Source organism: Bombus huntii, chromosome 4 (genome assembly GCF_024542735.1).
Source record: "Bombus huntii isolate Logan2020A chromosome 4, iyBomHunt1.1, whole genome shotgun sequence".
NCBI classification, from domain to species: Eukaryota; Metazoa; Arthropoda; class Insecta; order Hymenoptera; family Apidae; genus Bombus; species Bombus huntii.
This window is the reverse complement of record NC_066241.1, coordinates 8662437-8680389: the sequence shown is the minus strand read 5'-3', so window position 1 is coordinate 8680389 and position 17953 is coordinate 8662437. Positions and strand designations below refer to the sequence as shown.

General features: G+C 27.7%; 7 protein-coding genes and 1 long non-coding RNA gene across 14 annotated transcripts; 5 read left to right on the top strand and 3 right to left on the bottom strand.

Annotated features, from left to right (window-relative positions):
- Positions 1 to 56: 56 nt before the first annotated feature.
- On the top strand, positions 57 to 4841 carry LOC126864615 (NADPH:adrenodoxin oxidoreductase, mitochondrial). The gene is made up of 5 exons (XM_050616132.1): positions 57 to 346; positions 3167 to 3305; positions 3363 to 3581; positions 3657 to 3872; positions 3945 to 4841. Exons 2-5 carry the CDS (start codon positions 3186 to 3188, stop codon positions 4770 to 4772), a joined length of 1383 nt encoding a protein of 460 aa, XP_050472089.1. The 5' UTR covers positions 57 to 346; positions 3167 to 3185; the 3' UTR covers positions 4773 to 4841.
- LOC126864605 (cap-specific mRNA (nucleoside-2'-O-)-methyltransferase 2) lies at positions 345 to 2903 on the top strand. The gene is made up of 3 exons (XM_050616113.1): positions 345 to 2001; positions 2090 to 2642; positions 2716 to 2903. Exons 1-3 carry the CDS (start codon positions 586 to 588, stop codon positions 2811 to 2813), a joined length of 2067 nt encoding a protein of 688 aa, XP_050472070.1. The 5' UTR covers positions 345 to 585; the 3' UTR covers positions 2814 to 2903.
- A 186-nt stretch (positions 4842 to 5027) lies between the features above and the next one.
- LOC126864637 (uncharacterized) lies at positions 5028 to 5800 on the bottom strand. Its single transcript, XR_007689265.1, has 2 exons — positions 5578 to 5800; positions 5028 to 5345 (listed from the first exon to the last, which is right to left on the bottom strand). It is a non-coding gene; the product is annotated as an uncharacterized LOC126864637 (long non-coding RNA).
- Positions 5801 to 6004: 204 nt separating this feature from the next.
- On the top strand, positions 6005 to 8222 carry LOC126864616 (tRNA-splicing endonuclease subunit Sen2). 3 transcript variants are annotated; one of them, XM_050616135.1, is made up of 5 exons: positions 6005 to 6090; positions 6538 to 6632; positions 6716 to 7577; positions 7668 to 7828; positions 7920 to 8222. In XM_050616135.1, the coding sequence occupies exons 2-5, from the start codon at positions 6630 to 6632 to the stop codon at positions 8079 to 8081; spliced, it is 1188 nt and encodes a 395-aa protein (XP_050472092.1). In that variant the 5' UTR covers positions 6005 to 6090; positions 6538 to 6629; the 3' UTR covers positions 8082 to 8222. The 3 variants fall into 3 exon arrangements, with proteins under 3 accessions (XP_050472092.1, XP_050472091.1, XP_050472090.1); XM_050616134.1 differs by having other exon boundaries at positions 6031 to 6268; XM_050616133.1 differs by having other exon boundaries at positions 6031 to 6632.
- LOC126864631 (COX assembly mitochondrial protein homolog) lies at positions 7833 to 9022 on the bottom strand. 4 transcript variants are annotated; one of them, XM_050616161.1, is made up of 4 exons: positions 8882 to 9013; positions 8569 to 8673; positions 8248 to 8492; positions 7833 to 8037 (listed from the first exon to the last, which is right to left on the bottom strand). In XM_050616161.1, exons 1-3 carry the CDS (start codon positions 8937 to 8939, stop codon positions 8281 to 8283), a joined length of 375 nt encoding a protein of 124 aa, XP_050472118.1. In that variant the 5' UTR covers positions 8940 to 9013; the 3' UTR covers positions 7833 to 8037; positions 8248 to 8280. The 4 variants fall into 4 exon arrangements, with proteins under 4 accessions (XP_050472118.1, XP_050472119.1, XP_050472117.1 ...); XM_050616162.1 differs by lacking the exon at positions 7833 to 8037 and having other exon boundaries at positions 8078 to 8492; positions 8569 to 8711; positions 8882 to 9022; XM_050616160.1 differs by lacking the exon at positions 7833 to 8037 and having other exon boundaries at positions 8078 to 8492.
- LOC126864622 (26S proteasome non-ATPase regulatory subunit 14) lies at positions 8992 to 10864 on the top strand. 2 transcript variants are annotated; one of them, XM_050616147.1, is made up of 6 exons: positions 8992 to 9140; positions 9316 to 9438; positions 9697 to 9846; positions 9944 to 10207; positions 10288 to 10554; positions 10646 to 10864. In XM_050616147.1, exons 2-6 carry the CDS (start codon positions 9346 to 9348, stop codon positions 10805 to 10807), a joined length of 936 nt encoding a protein of 311 aa, XP_050472104.1. In that variant the 5' UTR covers positions 8992 to 9140; positions 9316 to 9345; the 3' UTR covers positions 10808 to 10864. The 2 variants fall into 2 exon arrangements, with proteins under 2 accessions (XP_050472104.1, XP_050472105.1); XM_050616148.1 differs by having other exon boundaries at positions 9100 to 9230.
- Positions 10865 to 11270: 406 nt separating this feature from the next.
- On the bottom strand, positions 11271 to 14241 carry LOC126864612 (H/ACA ribonucleoprotein complex subunit 4). Its single transcript, XM_050616123.1, has 8 exons — positions 14122 to 14241; positions 13662 to 13786; positions 13244 to 13576; positions 12766 to 13176; positions 12568 to 12688; positions 12185 to 12423; positions 11875 to 12102; positions 11271 to 11800 (listed from the first exon to the last, which is right to left on the bottom strand). Exons 1-8 carry the CDS (start codon positions 14132 to 14134, stop codon positions 11717 to 11719), a joined length of 1554 nt encoding a protein of 517 aa, XP_050472080.1. The 5' UTR covers positions 14135 to 14241; the 3' UTR covers positions 11271 to 11716.
- A 278-nt stretch (positions 14242 to 14519) lies between these two features.
- LOC126864611 (cell division control protein 45 homolog) lies at positions 14520 to 17616 on the top strand. The gene is made up of 9 exons (XM_050616122.1): positions 14520 to 14786; positions 15070 to 15222; positions 15320 to 15529; positions 15610 to 15777; positions 15860 to 16095; positions 16171 to 16507; positions 16585 to 16979; positions 17070 to 17146; positions 17214 to 17616. The coding sequence occupies exons 1-9, from the start codon at positions 14736 to 14738 to the stop codon at positions 17276 to 17278; spliced, it is 1692 nt and encodes a 563-aa protein (XP_050472079.1). The 5' UTR covers positions 14520 to 14735; the 3' UTR covers positions 17279 to 17616.
- The last annotated feature ends 337 nt before the right edge of the window (positions 17617 to 17953 follow it).

Below are 17953 nucleotides of genomic sequence, written 5' to 3'. Positions count from 1 at the left end.
ATCTTCATTTTATATGTTGTCTTATAAGCTATAACGTATGTTTCAATTTCCGTTGAAATAAAGTATTTATACGTAGGTTTACATACGTTACTAGTCTATGTTGATCTTAAGTGTTATTTAAATTATGTAGTTATATATTATAGAACATATAATAAATTATATCTATACGTGGTTATTTTGAAATATTAATTAAGTACGTCAAACTGTGAAGTAAAAATAGTGTTAACAATGTATAAATATTATAGTGTAGTATTTTTATAGCTTTTATGAAACGAAATAATATAATTTCTTTTGTCAATTTTGTTAACTAGATAAAATATTGCACTCATTTTCATGCTGTAAAAAGGTGAGGATTAATTGCATCTGTCAAAAATAAGAGATCAGCCAAAACAATTACATACGAAAATCTTAACCTCAAACCTTCGAAAAAAAATCAATTCTTTTTAAAAGATTAAGTATTACATATTTATAATTCTAATTTTGTTATACGCACACGTACACATTCCTACTTTATATTTTAAATTTATCTAAAAGCAATTATATAAAATTATATGAATAAGCCTAAATCAATGACTTGATTTAATAATGGAAGCAAAGGCATATGATTTAGAAAAACAGCAGGTATTACTTACAAATAACGATCATGTAAATAATTTATTTAATAAACATTTTTCTATTGTAAACAATGAATGCTATACACTGCCTGAACCAACAACAATGTTTAAAGATTGCCCATGGACAATCGATGAATTACAAGAGATAAAAAATGAATTGAATGCTACAAAGAATTGTTTAAATAATTATGATATTGATCAATGGCAATTACATACAAGAGAAAGAAACAGTGCACAAAAAGTTATCATGCAATTGAGAACCCATATTCAACCAGAACTTTTAACTCAAGCATGGTGTAAATTCTATGAAATAGTATCGTCATTTCCTTTAATACCAGTGGATTACATTCGTGCAAATGATACATGCTTTAGATCTATCCATTTATGCGAAGCACCTGGAGCTTTTATTACATCTTTAAATCATTGGTTAAAAACAAATGTTCCTGATATCAAATGGGACTGGCTTGCTATGACCTTAAATCCATATTACGAGGGTAATTCAGCATCTATAATGATTGATGATGATAGATTCATAAGACATACATTAGACCATTGGTTTTTTGGAGAAGATAATACTGGAAATCTTTTGAATTTAAAGAACTTAAATAAACTTGTAAAATTATCAGAATCACATTGTAATATATTCTTAATTACTGCTGACGGTAGTGTGGACTGTACAGATGTTCCAGCAGAACAAGAAAATGTTCTACTACATTTGCATTTTTGTGAAACTGTAGCTGCCTTACAATTATTATCTACTGGAGGCAGTTTTTTATTAAAAATTTTTACTATTTTCGAGTGTAATACAGTTTGCCTGATTTACCTATTATCTTGTTGTTTTACTAATGTCAGTATAACAAAGCCAGCAACGAGCAAAGAAGGAAATTCAGAAATGTATGTTGTATGTACAAACTTTAAGGGACCAACATTTATCTCACCTTATTTAGAAAAACTCAGAGAACATTATGAATATGGTCCTAAACAAGCAATTTTTAATAAATGTGATATTCCATGTACATTTATGGAAAGAATTATACTATGCAGTGAATTTTTTAAATTTCGACAATGCCTAGTCATAGCAAATAATATTATTTCATTTAACTCTGATAATTCTGAAATGTTACAAAACATAAAACAAATTCAATGTATGGTTGCTGACAGATATATAAAAATGTATAACATAAAAAAATTAGAAATAGGGCAAATCATAGGAAATGCTATTATATCGTCTAATTATATCAGCACCAATCAACATAAAAAATCATTACAAGGGTCATACAATGAACGTTGTGAAAAACAACATTTGGCACCTATAGGTCGAATAGAAAGTTTTTGCAATGATTTTAATAAAATTGAGATCCATGTATCATCTGATGAAATCATAAATGTAAGCTGCTTTTTATCATTTCTTAGTACATTATACTTTCTGAATATAAATTTTTTTCATAATATAATTAAACTCTTATTTCTTATAGTACAACTTTACTGAGTTCCCAGAGAAGTTACAAATTCGTTCTGGAAAAGTATTTCATAAAATAGGTAGTTCTAAATTTTGTAACAGAATTGCTTTAAAAATAAAAAATGGTGTTGATGATATTCTTATTAAAATGAATTTCAAGATACAATTTCCTTCTCTAGAAAGTATAGAAAAAGTAAAAAATGAAATGCTTTGTGAACCAAGACATGAAGTTTTAATTTTTCAATATACGGATATTTATGATAGCCACAAAATAATCACAGAAATATACAATACATTACAAAAACTTGACATTGGAGCAACATTAGTTTTATTTGGCTATTCATTGCTTACTCATCTTAGTATTGAACTGCTTTATCTTATAAGTTATGCTTTCAAATCATTGAAAGTTACAGTTTGTGACGATATAGGATTGAAAATCACACTATATCATTATAATTATAATCTTAAAGTATTACAATTCTTAAGTGAAATTAATGCTGCTTCTCTTGAAGCTCAAAAACAAGAGAAAGCTATTTTGGAAATAATTTCTTCATCAGCATTCTATGAAGGTAAAACAAACTATATTAATGTATCCCAACTATAGTCTTACAATATTATATTTCATATTATTTGCATTTCTAGGATGTAATTTGTGCTTCTCAGCAGAGCACCTTAATCATTGGATACTAAAAACATATTTTAATTACATATTACATACATTAAAAAAAGATACAAATTGAAACAGCATTTCATAAAGTCAACATATTCCACAAAATACCAAAGTTGTATCAAATTTTTTATGTAATAAAATATGAACATATATCTGCTTATAGTGTATGCTTCCTTTCCATAGCCATAATATAAGATTTGAAAATTAATTTGATATTACATAGTGATGAACCTATATAAATATGAAGTGTGAATATAACAAATTTATAATTATGTTTAAATTTTAATTTTAATTTCTAAATATATTATTTAAAAGAACAATCAGATTCAAAATGAAAATCCGTGGTTGCCTCTTTTTAAAAAAATGTTATATAGTAATATATTTATTAAACATAGTTTTATTTTTTACGATACAACTTTTTAGATCAGTACAAGTGTTTACTATGAAATTTGGTGAAATCTACAATTATGTTCGTTTATTTTCAACTCAACATATTGTACCAAAAGTGTGTATTATTGGTGCAGGGCCAGCAGGATTTTATGCTGCACAACAGTTATTAAAGGTATGTATAACATTCAATATATTAGAATAATATTGTAATGATATAATGTTGATACAGACAAACGCTAATGTAAGAGTGGATATATTAGAGAAGTTACCAGTACCATATGGTCTAGTACGTTTTGGTGTAGCACCAGATCATCCAGAAGTGAAGAATGTTATTCATACTTTTGAGAAAACTGCATCTAACCCACGTTTTCAATTTATAGGAAATGTCAATGTAGGAAAAGATGTTACTATAAAGGAATTGCAAGAAATTTATCATGCAGTTTTATTAGTATGTATGATAAAAATGCAATTATCCTTATTTAACTTAATAGTTAATATTAACAATTACTTGCGTATATTTTAGACATATGGTGCAGAAGAGGATAAACTATTGAATATACCTGGGGAAAATTTAAATAATGTAGTATCGGGACGACGATTTGTTGGTTGGTATAATGGAGTACCAGCAGATAGTAATTTAAATATTAATTTAAATGTAGAAGAAGCTGTTGTGTTGGGACAAGGTAATGTTGCTATAGATATTGCAAGAATTTTGCTAACACCAGTAGATAAATTAAAGGTATGTTTTAAGTTTTTCATAAAATGTATTTTATAATATATTTTTAATTTATTTATAAGTCTGCCTTTTTAGAATACTGATATAACATCATTTGCATTGGAAAAATTATCACAAAGTAAAATACGTAAAGTATCATTAATAGGAAGAAGAGGTCCATTACAAGCAGCATTTACAATTGCAGAACTCAGGGAAATATTAAAATTAGATGGCTGTAGGAGTTATTGGCGTGCAGATGATTTTATAAATGTAAAACAAGTAATTAACACTTTAGCAAGACCACGGAAAAGATTAACTGAACTCATGGTAGAATATTTAGAAAAAACATCCTTAAATACAGGAACAATGGCAAAAGAATTATATCCAATATTTTTAAGAAGTCCCATAGAATTTTTAGGTTCGGATAGTATACATAGTATTAAACTATCAATAAATAAACTTGAAGGTAATGACATACGAGCACAATTTGCTGTACCTACTGGATTATTCGAAGAAATTGAATGTGGTATAGCATTCCGTAGCATTGGTTATAAGTCTATTCAAATAGATGCATCAATACCATTTGACACAGAAATTGGTCGTATTAAAAATATAGCAGGTAAAGTTCAAGATAAACTTTATACTGCAGGTTGGGCTGGAACAGGTCCTGTAGGAGTTATATTATCAACAATGACAAATGCATTTCAAATTGGTATGTTAATGAATAAAGAATTATCAATTACAGAAAATAAACCAGGTTTCATAGGTTTATCTAAAATACTGGAGCAAAAAGGAATACCCATAGTTTTATATAATGATTGGAAAAAAATTGATAAAGTAGAATGTGAAAGAGGAAAAACATTAGGGAAGCCAAGGGAAAAGATAGTTGATATAAATGAAATGTTAGAGATTGCCTTAAGATAATAAATGTAACAAATGTATGACAATTGTTTACAAAGAAAAAAACTTCTTTTAGTTTTTAATAATTTTCAATATGCTTACTTATTAATTTTATTCCATTTTTTGAATTTCAATTTTACTTTAATAAAAAAGCTTTAGATTAAAGATTTTGTACCTATAAATATAATCATATAGTATTATTTTAATTGTAAGCAATTCATTATAATAACTTAATTATTTATACTATAAATATATTTTCACAAACATATTTCAAATAAATTTTTGATGTTTTAAATATTTTATTTAGTTATATAATATAAATGTAAACCACATGCATTATTTAATATAAATCAAAATTATGTTGGTTACATACAAGCTGAATTTAATCACTTAAATATTTGATTTATTTATTATTAAATGTAAAATCCCCTGAGGATAAAGTTACAATATTTCCAGAGCCACATGCAACAATAGAAATTAGTATTTTTCATGATCATTTCTTTCATGAAATTTCAGTCTCCATTCTTAAATAAATATTTATTTGCGATATATTAATAAGTATACCATTCCCCTCATTTAATCTGGAAATATTTGCGTCTGAAATATACATATATAATGTTTCATCATGCTCAATCAACAGGTGATAAAATTAAACAATATAAATTTTTCTGTTCCTAGGCAAAATTGTTTAACTTCTGAGAGCTCAAATGAAAGTTTATTAACAGAAATGAGTACGAAGACCGCTGATAAACATTGGAGAAATTCAGTCAAATTTTGTACGTTCCACAAATTACCGCTTCTGGCGGTTAAAATGCCGAACTATACGCACATTTCTTCCATTGTTTTGAAAGAAAAAACAAAATATACATTCGTTCATAGTGTTGGTACCGGAGCATAGAGCATAGAGCATAGAGTGTATAGAGATATCCGAAAGCAGACAGTATGGGATTGGATAGTATAATAGAACGAATAACTAACAAGATTTTTAAATTACTTTAAAGTATTCTGATTTATTGAAACTCTAGCGGTGAAATGATGGAACTAATCTCTTTATAATGAAATTAAAAAATGTAATCACGGTTTACAATGCGAATTCTGAGCCGCTCAGGATCTAATTAAAGCTTTAACTCTGAGAAATATTCTTTGTATAACATTATTCCCCTTTCTTACGTACTTAATTAATTATATGTAATGAAGGCAAAGCGTCCTATTTCGTGCATAGTGATGCCATCTACGTCAAGATAAGTCAATGGCACTAACAGCAAGCAAAAATTTTAACTGATAAAAGTGATAGATGGCATCACAATGCCCTTCCTGTTTTTTATTTAAAATTTTATAAACAGTAATTTTAAAAAATATATATTTATTTTATGCTAGATTCAACACAAAAAACACATTAATTATCCTGTGTAGTGTCTTTTTTTGCAAAGGAGGAATAAAAACTATTGTTTCAAATTCGAAAATTCTGTACTGGAAGACACTTTGTTACGTTGATGACAAGTTTAAAAACTTCGTATTAAGTAATAAGTTACGATATTAATAAAAAATTATTAATACAAAGCAAAATCTGTGTTGCCGTAATACATACCTATGCATAGAGTTCTAAATGGGGAATAGATTAACCTATACTATAAAAATAATAAATTTAAGAAAACTCGCAATATAAAATGTTTGATTATTGTTATGTAGTTTAGTATTATCAAATATAATCACAAAATGAATTTACGAGAACCAAAGAAAAAACGACGTGTGAAATTAACAGAACAATTACCACTTCCTATTGTGATAGGTAATCAGGATGAATGGACTACATATACTGCTCATCTCACCGATTTAGGATCTTGTATAATTGATCCAAATGAAATTGTTGCAATACATTCTATGGTAATCATCATCTACAAATAAATATCTATACATGTAACCATATAAATTTCCATTTCCTATATTTAATATTATTATCCATATAGGGCTTTTTTGGAAAAGGTTCTTTGTCACGTGGCTTTCCTTCATTTGGCAAAACACAATATGGAGCTCCTCCAGTTATAAGAAACAGACAATGGCTTCGTAGACAAGAATGGTTAAAACAATTTAATGAACTTAGCATGGAACCTAATAGCACACAAACAAATCCAAAAGAAAACAAATGTGAAATTATTATTATGAACAGTTATTCTACAAGACCTAATGACGATGATGTTGAATTATTGTCAGTGAAAATCAGTCCAAAACAAAATAACCCAGATATAATTGAAATAGATACAAACTCTGCTCATTTAGATGAAAAACACAAAAAAAATCAACAAACTGATGAAGAGTTAGAAGTAGATGGTACAATTTCAAATTCCACAAAAGAGGATGATGCATTGATTATTATAGAAAACAAATCTAACAAACAGTGTAACAATATTGATAATAATCAAAAAGGATCCATTGAAAATGAAGAGAAGTCTCCTTCAAGTTTTAGTTTAGAAGAAAATGATATATATTTTACTGAAAATAATTTAGATGTTCAAAACAAATTACTTGTCTTACCAGATAGTGACTCAGAAACTGAAAATTATTTACAAAAAATTAAACCTAAAATTGAATGTGAAAGTTTTCCTATTCAAGAAACTCTTCATCTTACATTTGAAGAAACATTTTTTCTTTTGTATGGTTTAGGTTGTTTAAATTTAATAGACTTTGATGGTAATTTATTAGATATTGATAGTGCATGGCATATTTTCTGCAAAACTGATAAAAATTTTATATCAAAGTATGTTGTATATCATTACTTTCGAAGCAAAGGGTGGGTAGTAAAACCTGGACTTAAATATGGTGGAGATTTTTGTAAGTACTGTACTCTTTTTATTATTAGTTATAAATTTTGAATAATTCGTCAAATAGATCTTATGACATGAGTATTTTTTAATATTTTAGTATTATATAAACAAGGACCACCATTTTATCATGCATCTTACATTGTAATAATAGACACTTTGGATAGTGATAGCTTAATCACAGATCAAGATAAACGTATGCATAAATTAACATGGAATAGTTTATTAGGACTGGAAAGATTATCAGAAACTACTGCAAAGGTAATTCAGTAACAATATTTTATATATGTTTATTTTAATATCATTTGTAAATTTAACACATTTTATATTCTATATTCTATTTTTAATATAGGAAATATTATTTGCACAAGTTTTGTGGCCATCTTCAGCTTTGCAAACATCTGATTCATTAAATGTGGATCTGCTTTCTGAATTTTCTGTGAGAGAATTATTGTGGCGAAGATGGAATCCTAAACATAAAGATATAGAAGAGGAAGATGATGATTCATATTGATTTGATATTTAACATGTTTATTATTGTTGTAAATGTATACATATATAAATCTAGAACCATTGTTTTTCTATATATTTTCTATATTCTTTTTAAGCAAAACAATTCATATTTTGGTCAAATAAAGATAATAATGCTACTATATATATATATATATATATATATGTACATTGCTTGGAACTCATATTATATTATGTTTAACTTATGTTGATGATTGGTATCTGCTGCTTTTTAATCTTTTAGCAATACCAGTTCTCCGGTATTCACTTCTTTCATCTAAATATTCTTGTGTACATTCTGCTTTAAAATCTGGATCATTATACCATTGTGATAAACAGTCTTTTAATGCAGCATTTTCCTTTTGACATTGGAAAGTCATAAGAACACTAGCATTTTTACAGCATTCTGAAAACCCTATAATTTAAATATAGGAACAATAGTACATGTCGAAAAATACATATAATAATTAACAAAAAAAATTAATTATTACGTTCAACTTCCGCAACACATTTTTCGGTTTTTGCTTTATCTCGCATTCTTTGTGGTATAAGAACGTCTTTTTCTACCTTTCTTAAATGTTTATCATCAGGATCTCCTGAAAAACATGTTTGTATTAAATGCATCGATATGCACCTGAAATGAATATAATAATTCAGAAAATATATTCATTTTTATCAAATTTTTATTTTAATAGGAGTATAAAAAACTAAATGTATAACCTTATCTGTTTATACGTGGAATTAAAAGTTATATATATTTATTTTTATACTAATCACTACTAATTTTAGCAATTTAAAATTTACCTAAATTAAGCGGTCCTCCTCCATATTTAGCACGAGGTGCGGTTTGAACATCAGTCATTATTGTTGAATTCAAAATATTACCATTAACATCTATGAACAATACTACATAAGTATAAATGCTAGTTCCTCCAGCAGACTGCGCTCATGAGTGTGCAGATTTGAGAGTTGTCAATGCATTGGTTCATAAAAGGAATGTTTGCTTAATACTACGGATGATTTATAAATCGTACTATTTTTAATCAAAAATATAATATAATAGGTAAGTAAATAAACGTAATATTGTATAACCTAAATAAATGTAATTCTTCTTGGATATATTGTTAACAAAAGTTAACCTCATTAATAATCGGTTTGTGTTAGATTTTATAGCCAATTTAATGATTAGAATCTTATATATTTCGAATTCCAAATTAATTATTATACAATGTTTTTAGAGTTGTTCGAAAAATACAAAATAGATAGTCATGGATCGATTATTGAGACTAGGAGGTGCTATGCCAGGTCTTAGCCAAGGACCTCCACCGTCAGATGCTCCAGTTGTTGATACTGCAGAGCAGGTAGAATTTACTCAATCATTAAAATTATTCAATTTTTTACTTTGATTGCTAATTTTATTGACAATTTTTATTTCAGTCACGATAAGATATTTTATAATTATGACTTCTTGCTTTTTAAGTTATCTCGACAAGAAATTATAGACCATAAAAATACATCATATCGATACATTTGTTTCAAAAGTTCATGTGTGTAATGCCAGGTTAATAGCATATTTTGTATTTGTTAATGTATCACTTTTGTTATGTTATTATTGTTAGGTGTACATATCGTCATTAGCCCTTTTAAAAATGCTTAAGCATGGACGGGCTGGTGTACCTATGGAAGTAATGGGTTTAATGCTTGGTGAATTTGTTGATGATTACACTGTACGTGTTATTGATGTATTTGCTATGCCTCAAACAGGAACAGTAAGAATCCAAATTTTGTATAATATTTTGTTAAAATACATGTTGAAATTATATTTTTCTAACATTTAATTTAATATTATCATGTTATTTATATTAGGGAGTCAGTGTGGAAGCAGTTGACCCAGTATTTCAAGCAAAAATGTTGGACATGCTGAAACAAACTGGTCGGCCAGAGATGGTAGTAGGATGGTATCATTCACATCCAGGATTTGGATGCTGGCTCTCTGGTGTAGATATTAACACACAACAATCATTTGAAGCTCTTAGCGAAAGAGCAGTGGCTGTTGTTATTGATCCTATACAGTCAGTGAAAGGAAAAGTTGTTATCGATGCATTTAGATTAATTACTCCTAACACTATGGTAATTAACAAATTAAAAATGGAAATTTCAATTTTAATTAAATTCATGTATATTCGCTGATATTATATGCAAAATTGCAGGTTTTAGGACAAGAACCCCGTCAAACTACATCTAATTTAGGTCATTTACAAAAGCCATCAGTTCAAGCATTGATTCATGGCTTAAATCGCCATTATTATAGCATTAGCATTAACTATCGTAAAAATGAACTGGAACAGAAAATGCTATTAAATTTACATAAGAAAACATGGATGGATGGTCTTACACTTGCTGAATATTCAGAACACAGCAAACTTAATGAAAATATTGTATCTGAAATGCTTGAACTTGCTAAAAATTATAACAAGGTATCGTATTAATATATAATATTGCACATTTTTTAAGTCCGAAATTAAAATCTCACATCAAATATACTAACTTGAGAATTTATTCTTGTAGGCATTAGAAGATGAAGAAAAAATGACACCTGAACAATTAGCTATAAAAAATGTGGGTAAACAAGATCCAAAACGACATTTAGAGGAAAAAGTGGATACACTTATGTCTACGAACATTGTTCAGTGCCTGGGAGCTATGCTTGATTCAGTTGTATTCAAATAACTATTTCTTAAAATACCATTTGCAATATTATAAAAAAATATACATCTTTTTAAAATATACGTGTTTATAATTTACACTCAAGGGATATATATAATACATACAAATTTTTATACTGCTTATTTTTGTATTAAAAAATGCTAACAATAGACAAGTAGATTTTTACACTATTATTCAAAATGTATGACAGCCACTCGGATATTACATATAATCTATTGCTTTTTGATAAAGTATGATAAAATATGTTATATATAAACATCTGAATAGGACCGAAATAATAAACGAGAATGCACTTCATAATAAAAAATGTAAATATTGCGCATTAGTGCACGATATGAAATGTATAACGTAAAAAATGCTATTATAGTAGATAAATCATAATGGATCTTTTTATACTTGCAAAATATATCTCAATACTTTGCAAATGTAATTCACTTATTCTATGTACATTTATTGATACTAAATATCGTATCAATATACATTTTTATTATTTGTAAAATTTATAATACTTGACTAACAGTGAAATTCGTTTATTCTTATTAATAATGTAATATTACTGAATTCTTTAATATAATCTAAAAGATTACTAAATGTAACTGACTTGAATCACGATCTGTACAAGTTTAGAGAACATATAAAATATTTTTTCAATTTAATAATAAATTGAATTACATCTATGCGTCTGTATATGTATATATATATATATATTATATATATTGCAGAAGATGGATATTCTTTTTACAATCTGGACGTTGTAAAATATGTATACATTTTTTGAAAATTATCTTTGTTTAAGAAACTTATATTCCTTTTTATGACGTATTATAACGTTTCTCTCGTACTTATAAAAAATTATGGTACTTATATTTTAATATGTTACTTATATTTTAAGGACATATTTAAAAAATTATTTCAACTTGAAACTGTTACTTCTTGATCTTGATCTTTATCTTTCTTCTTTTTCTTCTTCTTTTTTTCTTCTTTTGCTGGCGATTCCTGTTAATAATAATATTAAGTATTTGAATCTTTTTTAGATTTTAAATATGGAAATTAAATGTAAGTTATTTTACCTCAGTTGCACCTTCTGTAACCATGGGTTCATCAGCTTCTGATTCTACTTTTTCCTTTTTTCTTTTCTTTTTCTTTTCCTTTTTATCTTTCTTTTTTTCTTTTGGTGATGTCAATTCTAAATCTTCAACCTTCTCTTCTTTTATTGTAACTTCGTCTGTAGGTTCTGAAACTGTTTCTTCCCATTTTCGTTTTTTAGATGCAGGATCGGTATCTCCATTTGCCTCAGTCTAAATCCATGAGTTATTAAATGTACAACTTTTATACCAGGTATATTTACATAAAAAAATGCGAAAAGAAAATGATAATTACTTTAATTGTAGGTGTAGAGTAATCTGGATAATTTGCTAACCAGTCTGCAGGTGTGTTTTCATTCGGTTTTCCATATTTATCTAATTTTCCCTCGATTATCATACGTTTTTTTATGGAAGCTTTTGGTCCCAAACCCCATTTTCTTGGATATGCATCTCTTTCCATGATTACTCTTTTAATTTTAGCAGCTACACCATGATCACAAGCTGTCATTGTAGGAGATGTCATTAAAGCTATAGCTGTAATTAAAAAAATGCAAAAATGATAATTTTGAAACGTTTATTTATAAGTAAAGATATCAACACATCACGCATCAACATATCAACACATAAATTACTGTAATAAATAACGTACTGTCCATGTTAGTTTGATACATTACTTACCAAGTGCTATAGCTTCACCTTTTGTAGTCACTATTACAATTTCTTGATTTAGTTCTATGCCATCGTCATACATTAAAATACCAGGTAACATAATTTTAGCTCCATAACAAATAGCATTTACCTATTAATATAATTATGTAGTATTATAAAAAAATCACATATAAAGGTAGTCTTTACATATAGATAAGAAATACATACTGCGCTATCTTTTACAATAATTCTTTTATGATTTACTAGAAGAGCTTCTAGTGGCTTAATTACTCTTCTCAAATAAGACTCATCTCCGTGATTTTCATATAACCATTGAGCATCAAGTATATCATGCATAGTAACCATTCCATCATTTTCAGATTGAACACCTGAACGATTTCTACGTAATTCTTGCATTTGACAACCAGTGCCTAAGAAGAGGCCAAGGTGAACACAAATAGTTCTAATATATGAACCAGCCTCACAACTAACTCTGAACACTCCCATATTACGTTCTTCATCATAGTCAATAAACCAACTGTCATAAACTGTTCTGACACGAAGCTGACGCTTCACTGCAGATATAAGTGGAGGTCGTTGAAATAGTGCACCACGTAATTTTTCTAATGCTTGACTTACCTATATAATTCTTTTATTAATAACAATGTTTTGTATTTAAAATATTTTAAATTTAACATATATTTACCTTCTGAAGACTCTCTGGGGCAGAATGTAATTTAAAAACTGCAATATATTCTTTTCCAGCAGATTGCTGTGATTTAGCTAATCTAGTTGCTCTATCAATACATACTATTAAGCAGCCAGATACTTTTGGATCTAGAGTACCAGAGTGACCAGTTTTTTCTACTTTTAAAATTCTTTTTATCCATGCAACAACTTCATGTGATGATGGATTACATGGTTTGTCAAGATTAATACATCCAGATTTTATATATTCAGATAAAGTACGATGTAATGGTGTTGAGCCACTAGTTAAGGGTGTAAAATGTTTTGTACGAGTAAGCATTTTATCAAAATTCTGAAATAGTAACATTTACGTTGAATCGGCTGTGTTAGAAATTACTTTAGAAATCATAAAATGAATTAAATTTTATGTTACACACTTTAAATAAAAGAGGCCAATCTTTATATTCCAGTTTTACAATCTCATTTGAAGGTTCAAGTTGACATTTCATTGTTGCTTGAATCTCTCCAAGAGACTTCTTTTTGCTTTTCTTCTTGTTTTTATCTAAATAACAAAAATAAGAGTTATAACCTATGAAATTACCACTATTGCACTAATAGACATTATGTTGAGATATAACTATACATCAATAGAAAATTAATTTTGACATAAAATAAATGTATGGAATATGCATTTAGAATAATATCTTCAATCAAACAGTTATTAAATACTAAAACACGTGTTTGCCGCTAAATTTCCAATTGATATTTATAACAGAAGGTAAATATCTCTACTTATTTTTATATATATGATAAGGATACTGACTCAAATTAAGAGGTAGATTATAATAAATATAACACTAAATAGCATAATATACGAATAAAATTAAAAATAATTACCGCTTTCTGCCATTTTGATATATCTAAGTGAAAACAGCACGTGTATTCCAACGAACTAAAGCGACCCCAAACATACAGGAGCAAATGTGTCCGTAATATTGCTTCATGGGTTATGTATACTTTAGATATGCTACGTTATGTACTATTTGAATAACATAAAGACATTTTTAAGCCCATTGTAATATTAAGTGTTGCATATCAGTGAAAATAAATTATATAAATAAATTCTATAAAAATATAATATATAATGATAAGGGATGATATACAATAGAATTTTTAATTCTAAAAGATGCTTGGCTGACGCTCATCTTTGGCATTCTCTGTATACCAATCATGTTTAAATTCGACTATTCTCCGATATTAGCAAATATATCAACAGATTGTATCTTATGATTTTGTAAATCAATTAGAATACTTAAATAAAATTAGACAATGAAACTGTTGACGACTTGTATTCTGTATTCTGTATCTATGATTGTCTTGTATTCTATATCGTAACACGACACTGTTGGCTACTGTTATGTTTAGTTTTCGCGGTAAGCTAGAGATGGGTGAAACAGAATAAAAAGAGCAGTGAATATAAAAAATATTCCCATGCCGAAGATCACTGCATCATGTTTGTGGAAAACTTAGAAAGAGGATTTTACCGCTTAATAAAACATGATGTGAGTTATTTTTCGAACCCTTCGATTATAAAATTTGTCATGTTTACATAGGTTACAACTTTTCTTAAAATTATAAGTATATTTTTAAATTACTGTACAATTTATTTAAGTTAATTTTGAAATTATTATTATGTTTTTTCTTTAATTTTTATTCACTTGTTGAATGACAAAGTGATTATATATGTATTATAAATAAATATACATTATATATTATTATCATAATTATATATACATTAGATTATTTGTTATGAAATAAGATACTAACATTAATTCTTTATTGTAGAGGTGTTTACTGTTGGTTAACTTTGATGTTGATGCCATTTGTGCCTGTAGAATTTTACAACAACTTTTTAAATATGATAACATGATATATACCCTTGTACCTATTCAAGGTATTCAGGATATGGTTCGTGCCTTTGAAGAGAATTGTGAGGAGGTAATAAAAATTTAAAAAACATATCATATTTTTCATATCATTTTCATACATATCATATTTTTGTGCCAAATCTTATTAATATTTATTTTTTACTTAGGTAAAGAATGTTATTTTTATAAATTGTGGGGGTACATTAGACTTAGTAGAACTGTTACAACCTACAGAATCTGTGATATTTTATATCGTTGATAGCCATAGGCCTTACGATTTATGTAATGTATATTCAGAAGATCAAGTACGTATACTTGGTAAACCAGATGAAGATGATGAAATTCCAGAATATAATGATGTCTTTAGAGATGATTCTGTAAGCAATTTGTTTCAATTTTATATGACCAGCTAATTTAACAATAAAAAAATTGGAGAAATTTTCCTTTGTAAATTTAGTCTGATGAAAATGAAACAGACGAAGAATCAGAAAATAATGGATCTCAGACAAAAAGGCGAAGGTTAAATGAAGAAGATATTATTAGAAGAACCAAACGAAGAGAATGGACTGAGAAAAGAGCAACTATTTTGTTCAATTATACACAGTACAGTTACTATAGCAAATCAGTATGAGTTATCAAAAAAATATATAAATATCATTATTATAATATGGAATATAAGAATTTAAATATATTTTGTGTTTCTGTAGAGTGCAATGCTTATATTTGAAATGGCATGGAATATGACAAAAGATAATTTGGATATGGTTTGGTGGGCTATAATTGGTTCTACAGAACAAGCTATTCTTGGTAAAGTAGAATCAAGGTTAAGCGTTCTTGAAGAAGGTTCCCTTCAAGCCCATGTATCTAGATTAACTCATAAAGGAGCTGAAGTTGATAAGCAAGAACAGCGACAAAGTACAGTTAAAATTACTTATGACAAAGAGTATCCTTTTAACTCAATTTTATGAAGTTTATGTATGATAAAATACAAACTTTATTTTCTTACATAGAAATGTAGTCTCCTACTTGTGTTATATCGCCATTGGACTGTAGAAGCTAGTTTAAGACACTCAGTACCAACTGCAGTTTCGTTACGACTTTGGTCTCTTCGAGGAGAACAACGATTGAAGGGATTATTGGCAGACATGGGTTTGCCACTAGCGCAATCAAAGCAACGATTTTCAGCAATGGATCTTGCACTTAGGCAAGAATTTAAACAAATGGTAGAAAAATTAGCAGGAAAATATAAAGTAGATACTATAATTGGGACAAGTTTTACTCTGCAATATGGTTACAAGTTTAAATATTGTGCTTCAGATATAGTTTATGCTATGCTTGCTGTAATGGAATCTTCTGTAAGTATCTAACACTTATGTTTCTGTTTGTTTAATTTTGTGTATATTTTAATACATCGATTTTTTAAATGTTTCAGTCAAAGACAAAATTACCACAAGGTTGTTTTTTAGATGCATTGGACTGTTTATCCCGTACAAAAAAAGATATTTTAGAAAGTGGTATAGAGAAAGCAAAACTTATGCTTAAAACTATTTTTAAGACTGCACAGAGTATTTTACAATTGAAGGAAATAAAACACATTGGTTCATTTCTTTACATAATTATTCCAGAGGGAAGTGCTGACAATCTTATATTTGCGCATCCATATCCATTAATAATGTTAGCTCAGTTTACTCTAAAGGCTTATGTAGAATCTTCAAAAAACAGGCGGGCACCGGAATTGCCACTTGTAGCTTCTTCAGTGTATGACGCAGAAGAGAAAATGTGTATAATGATTGGCATACCACCAGTGTGTGAAGATCAACCAAGAAGGTAATTATAAGTAATTAATTGAAATCCATTATGGAAATATTTTAAGTGGATTTAATATTATTGCATGTATAATATTAATATTTATCGTAGTTTATTTGGAAGAGCCTTTGAGCAAGCAGCGAAAAATACAAATTCTTACATAGAAGCAGATTACTTTGACTCTACAAGTAAGGATAACTTATGACATTTTTAGCATTTATTTTTCTACATACATACTAATATTCTATGTTTCAGTAATAAGACTGAAAATCGAAGAAAGACCAAGATTTTTGGATGCTTTAGCATCTCTTCTAGCTTAAAATTTTAGTAATTTATTTAACATATAAAATAGAAATTTTCTCTTCACACATATTTATTTCCTTTTTTTAAATAATACGAAGTAACAATAACGCGTGAAACATTTTTAAAAATACGACAGGATCGATTAAGTACATTTTATTTTTTATGACATATTGTAACTGACAAATGTAAGTTAGTAATATTTTCATTTACGTACGAAATAACTGATAACAAAATTTATTGGATGATAAAGCAAATATTGTATAATGTAAATGATATGTAATAATTATAATTTTTATATAAGAACAAAATTAACTTAAAAAATGTATGAATAAATTTATTCAATTTTTCACATTCATTTATTTTTTAATTTATAAAATAATTGTAATCAAGGCATGAGATTAACGATTATTACTTATATGGAGAACAGAGTTAATAACAAGCACTTGCTAGTAACTCAAGATACGTTCGACGTGTTCATTTGGCGTTTATTAAGTAGTACATAATATAATATATTAACGTGTGCATGTGTACACTTAAAAATACAATTCGCTCAGTTTTTATTAACTATGATATTATAATACATGTCTTTTGGTTACTTCCACAAAGGGGTGTGCGAATACAAGCGCCATTTTGCGCGAGATCCTTCCTACGAAAGGAGCAATGGTATCACAGAGACAGGATTGAGAAGAGAG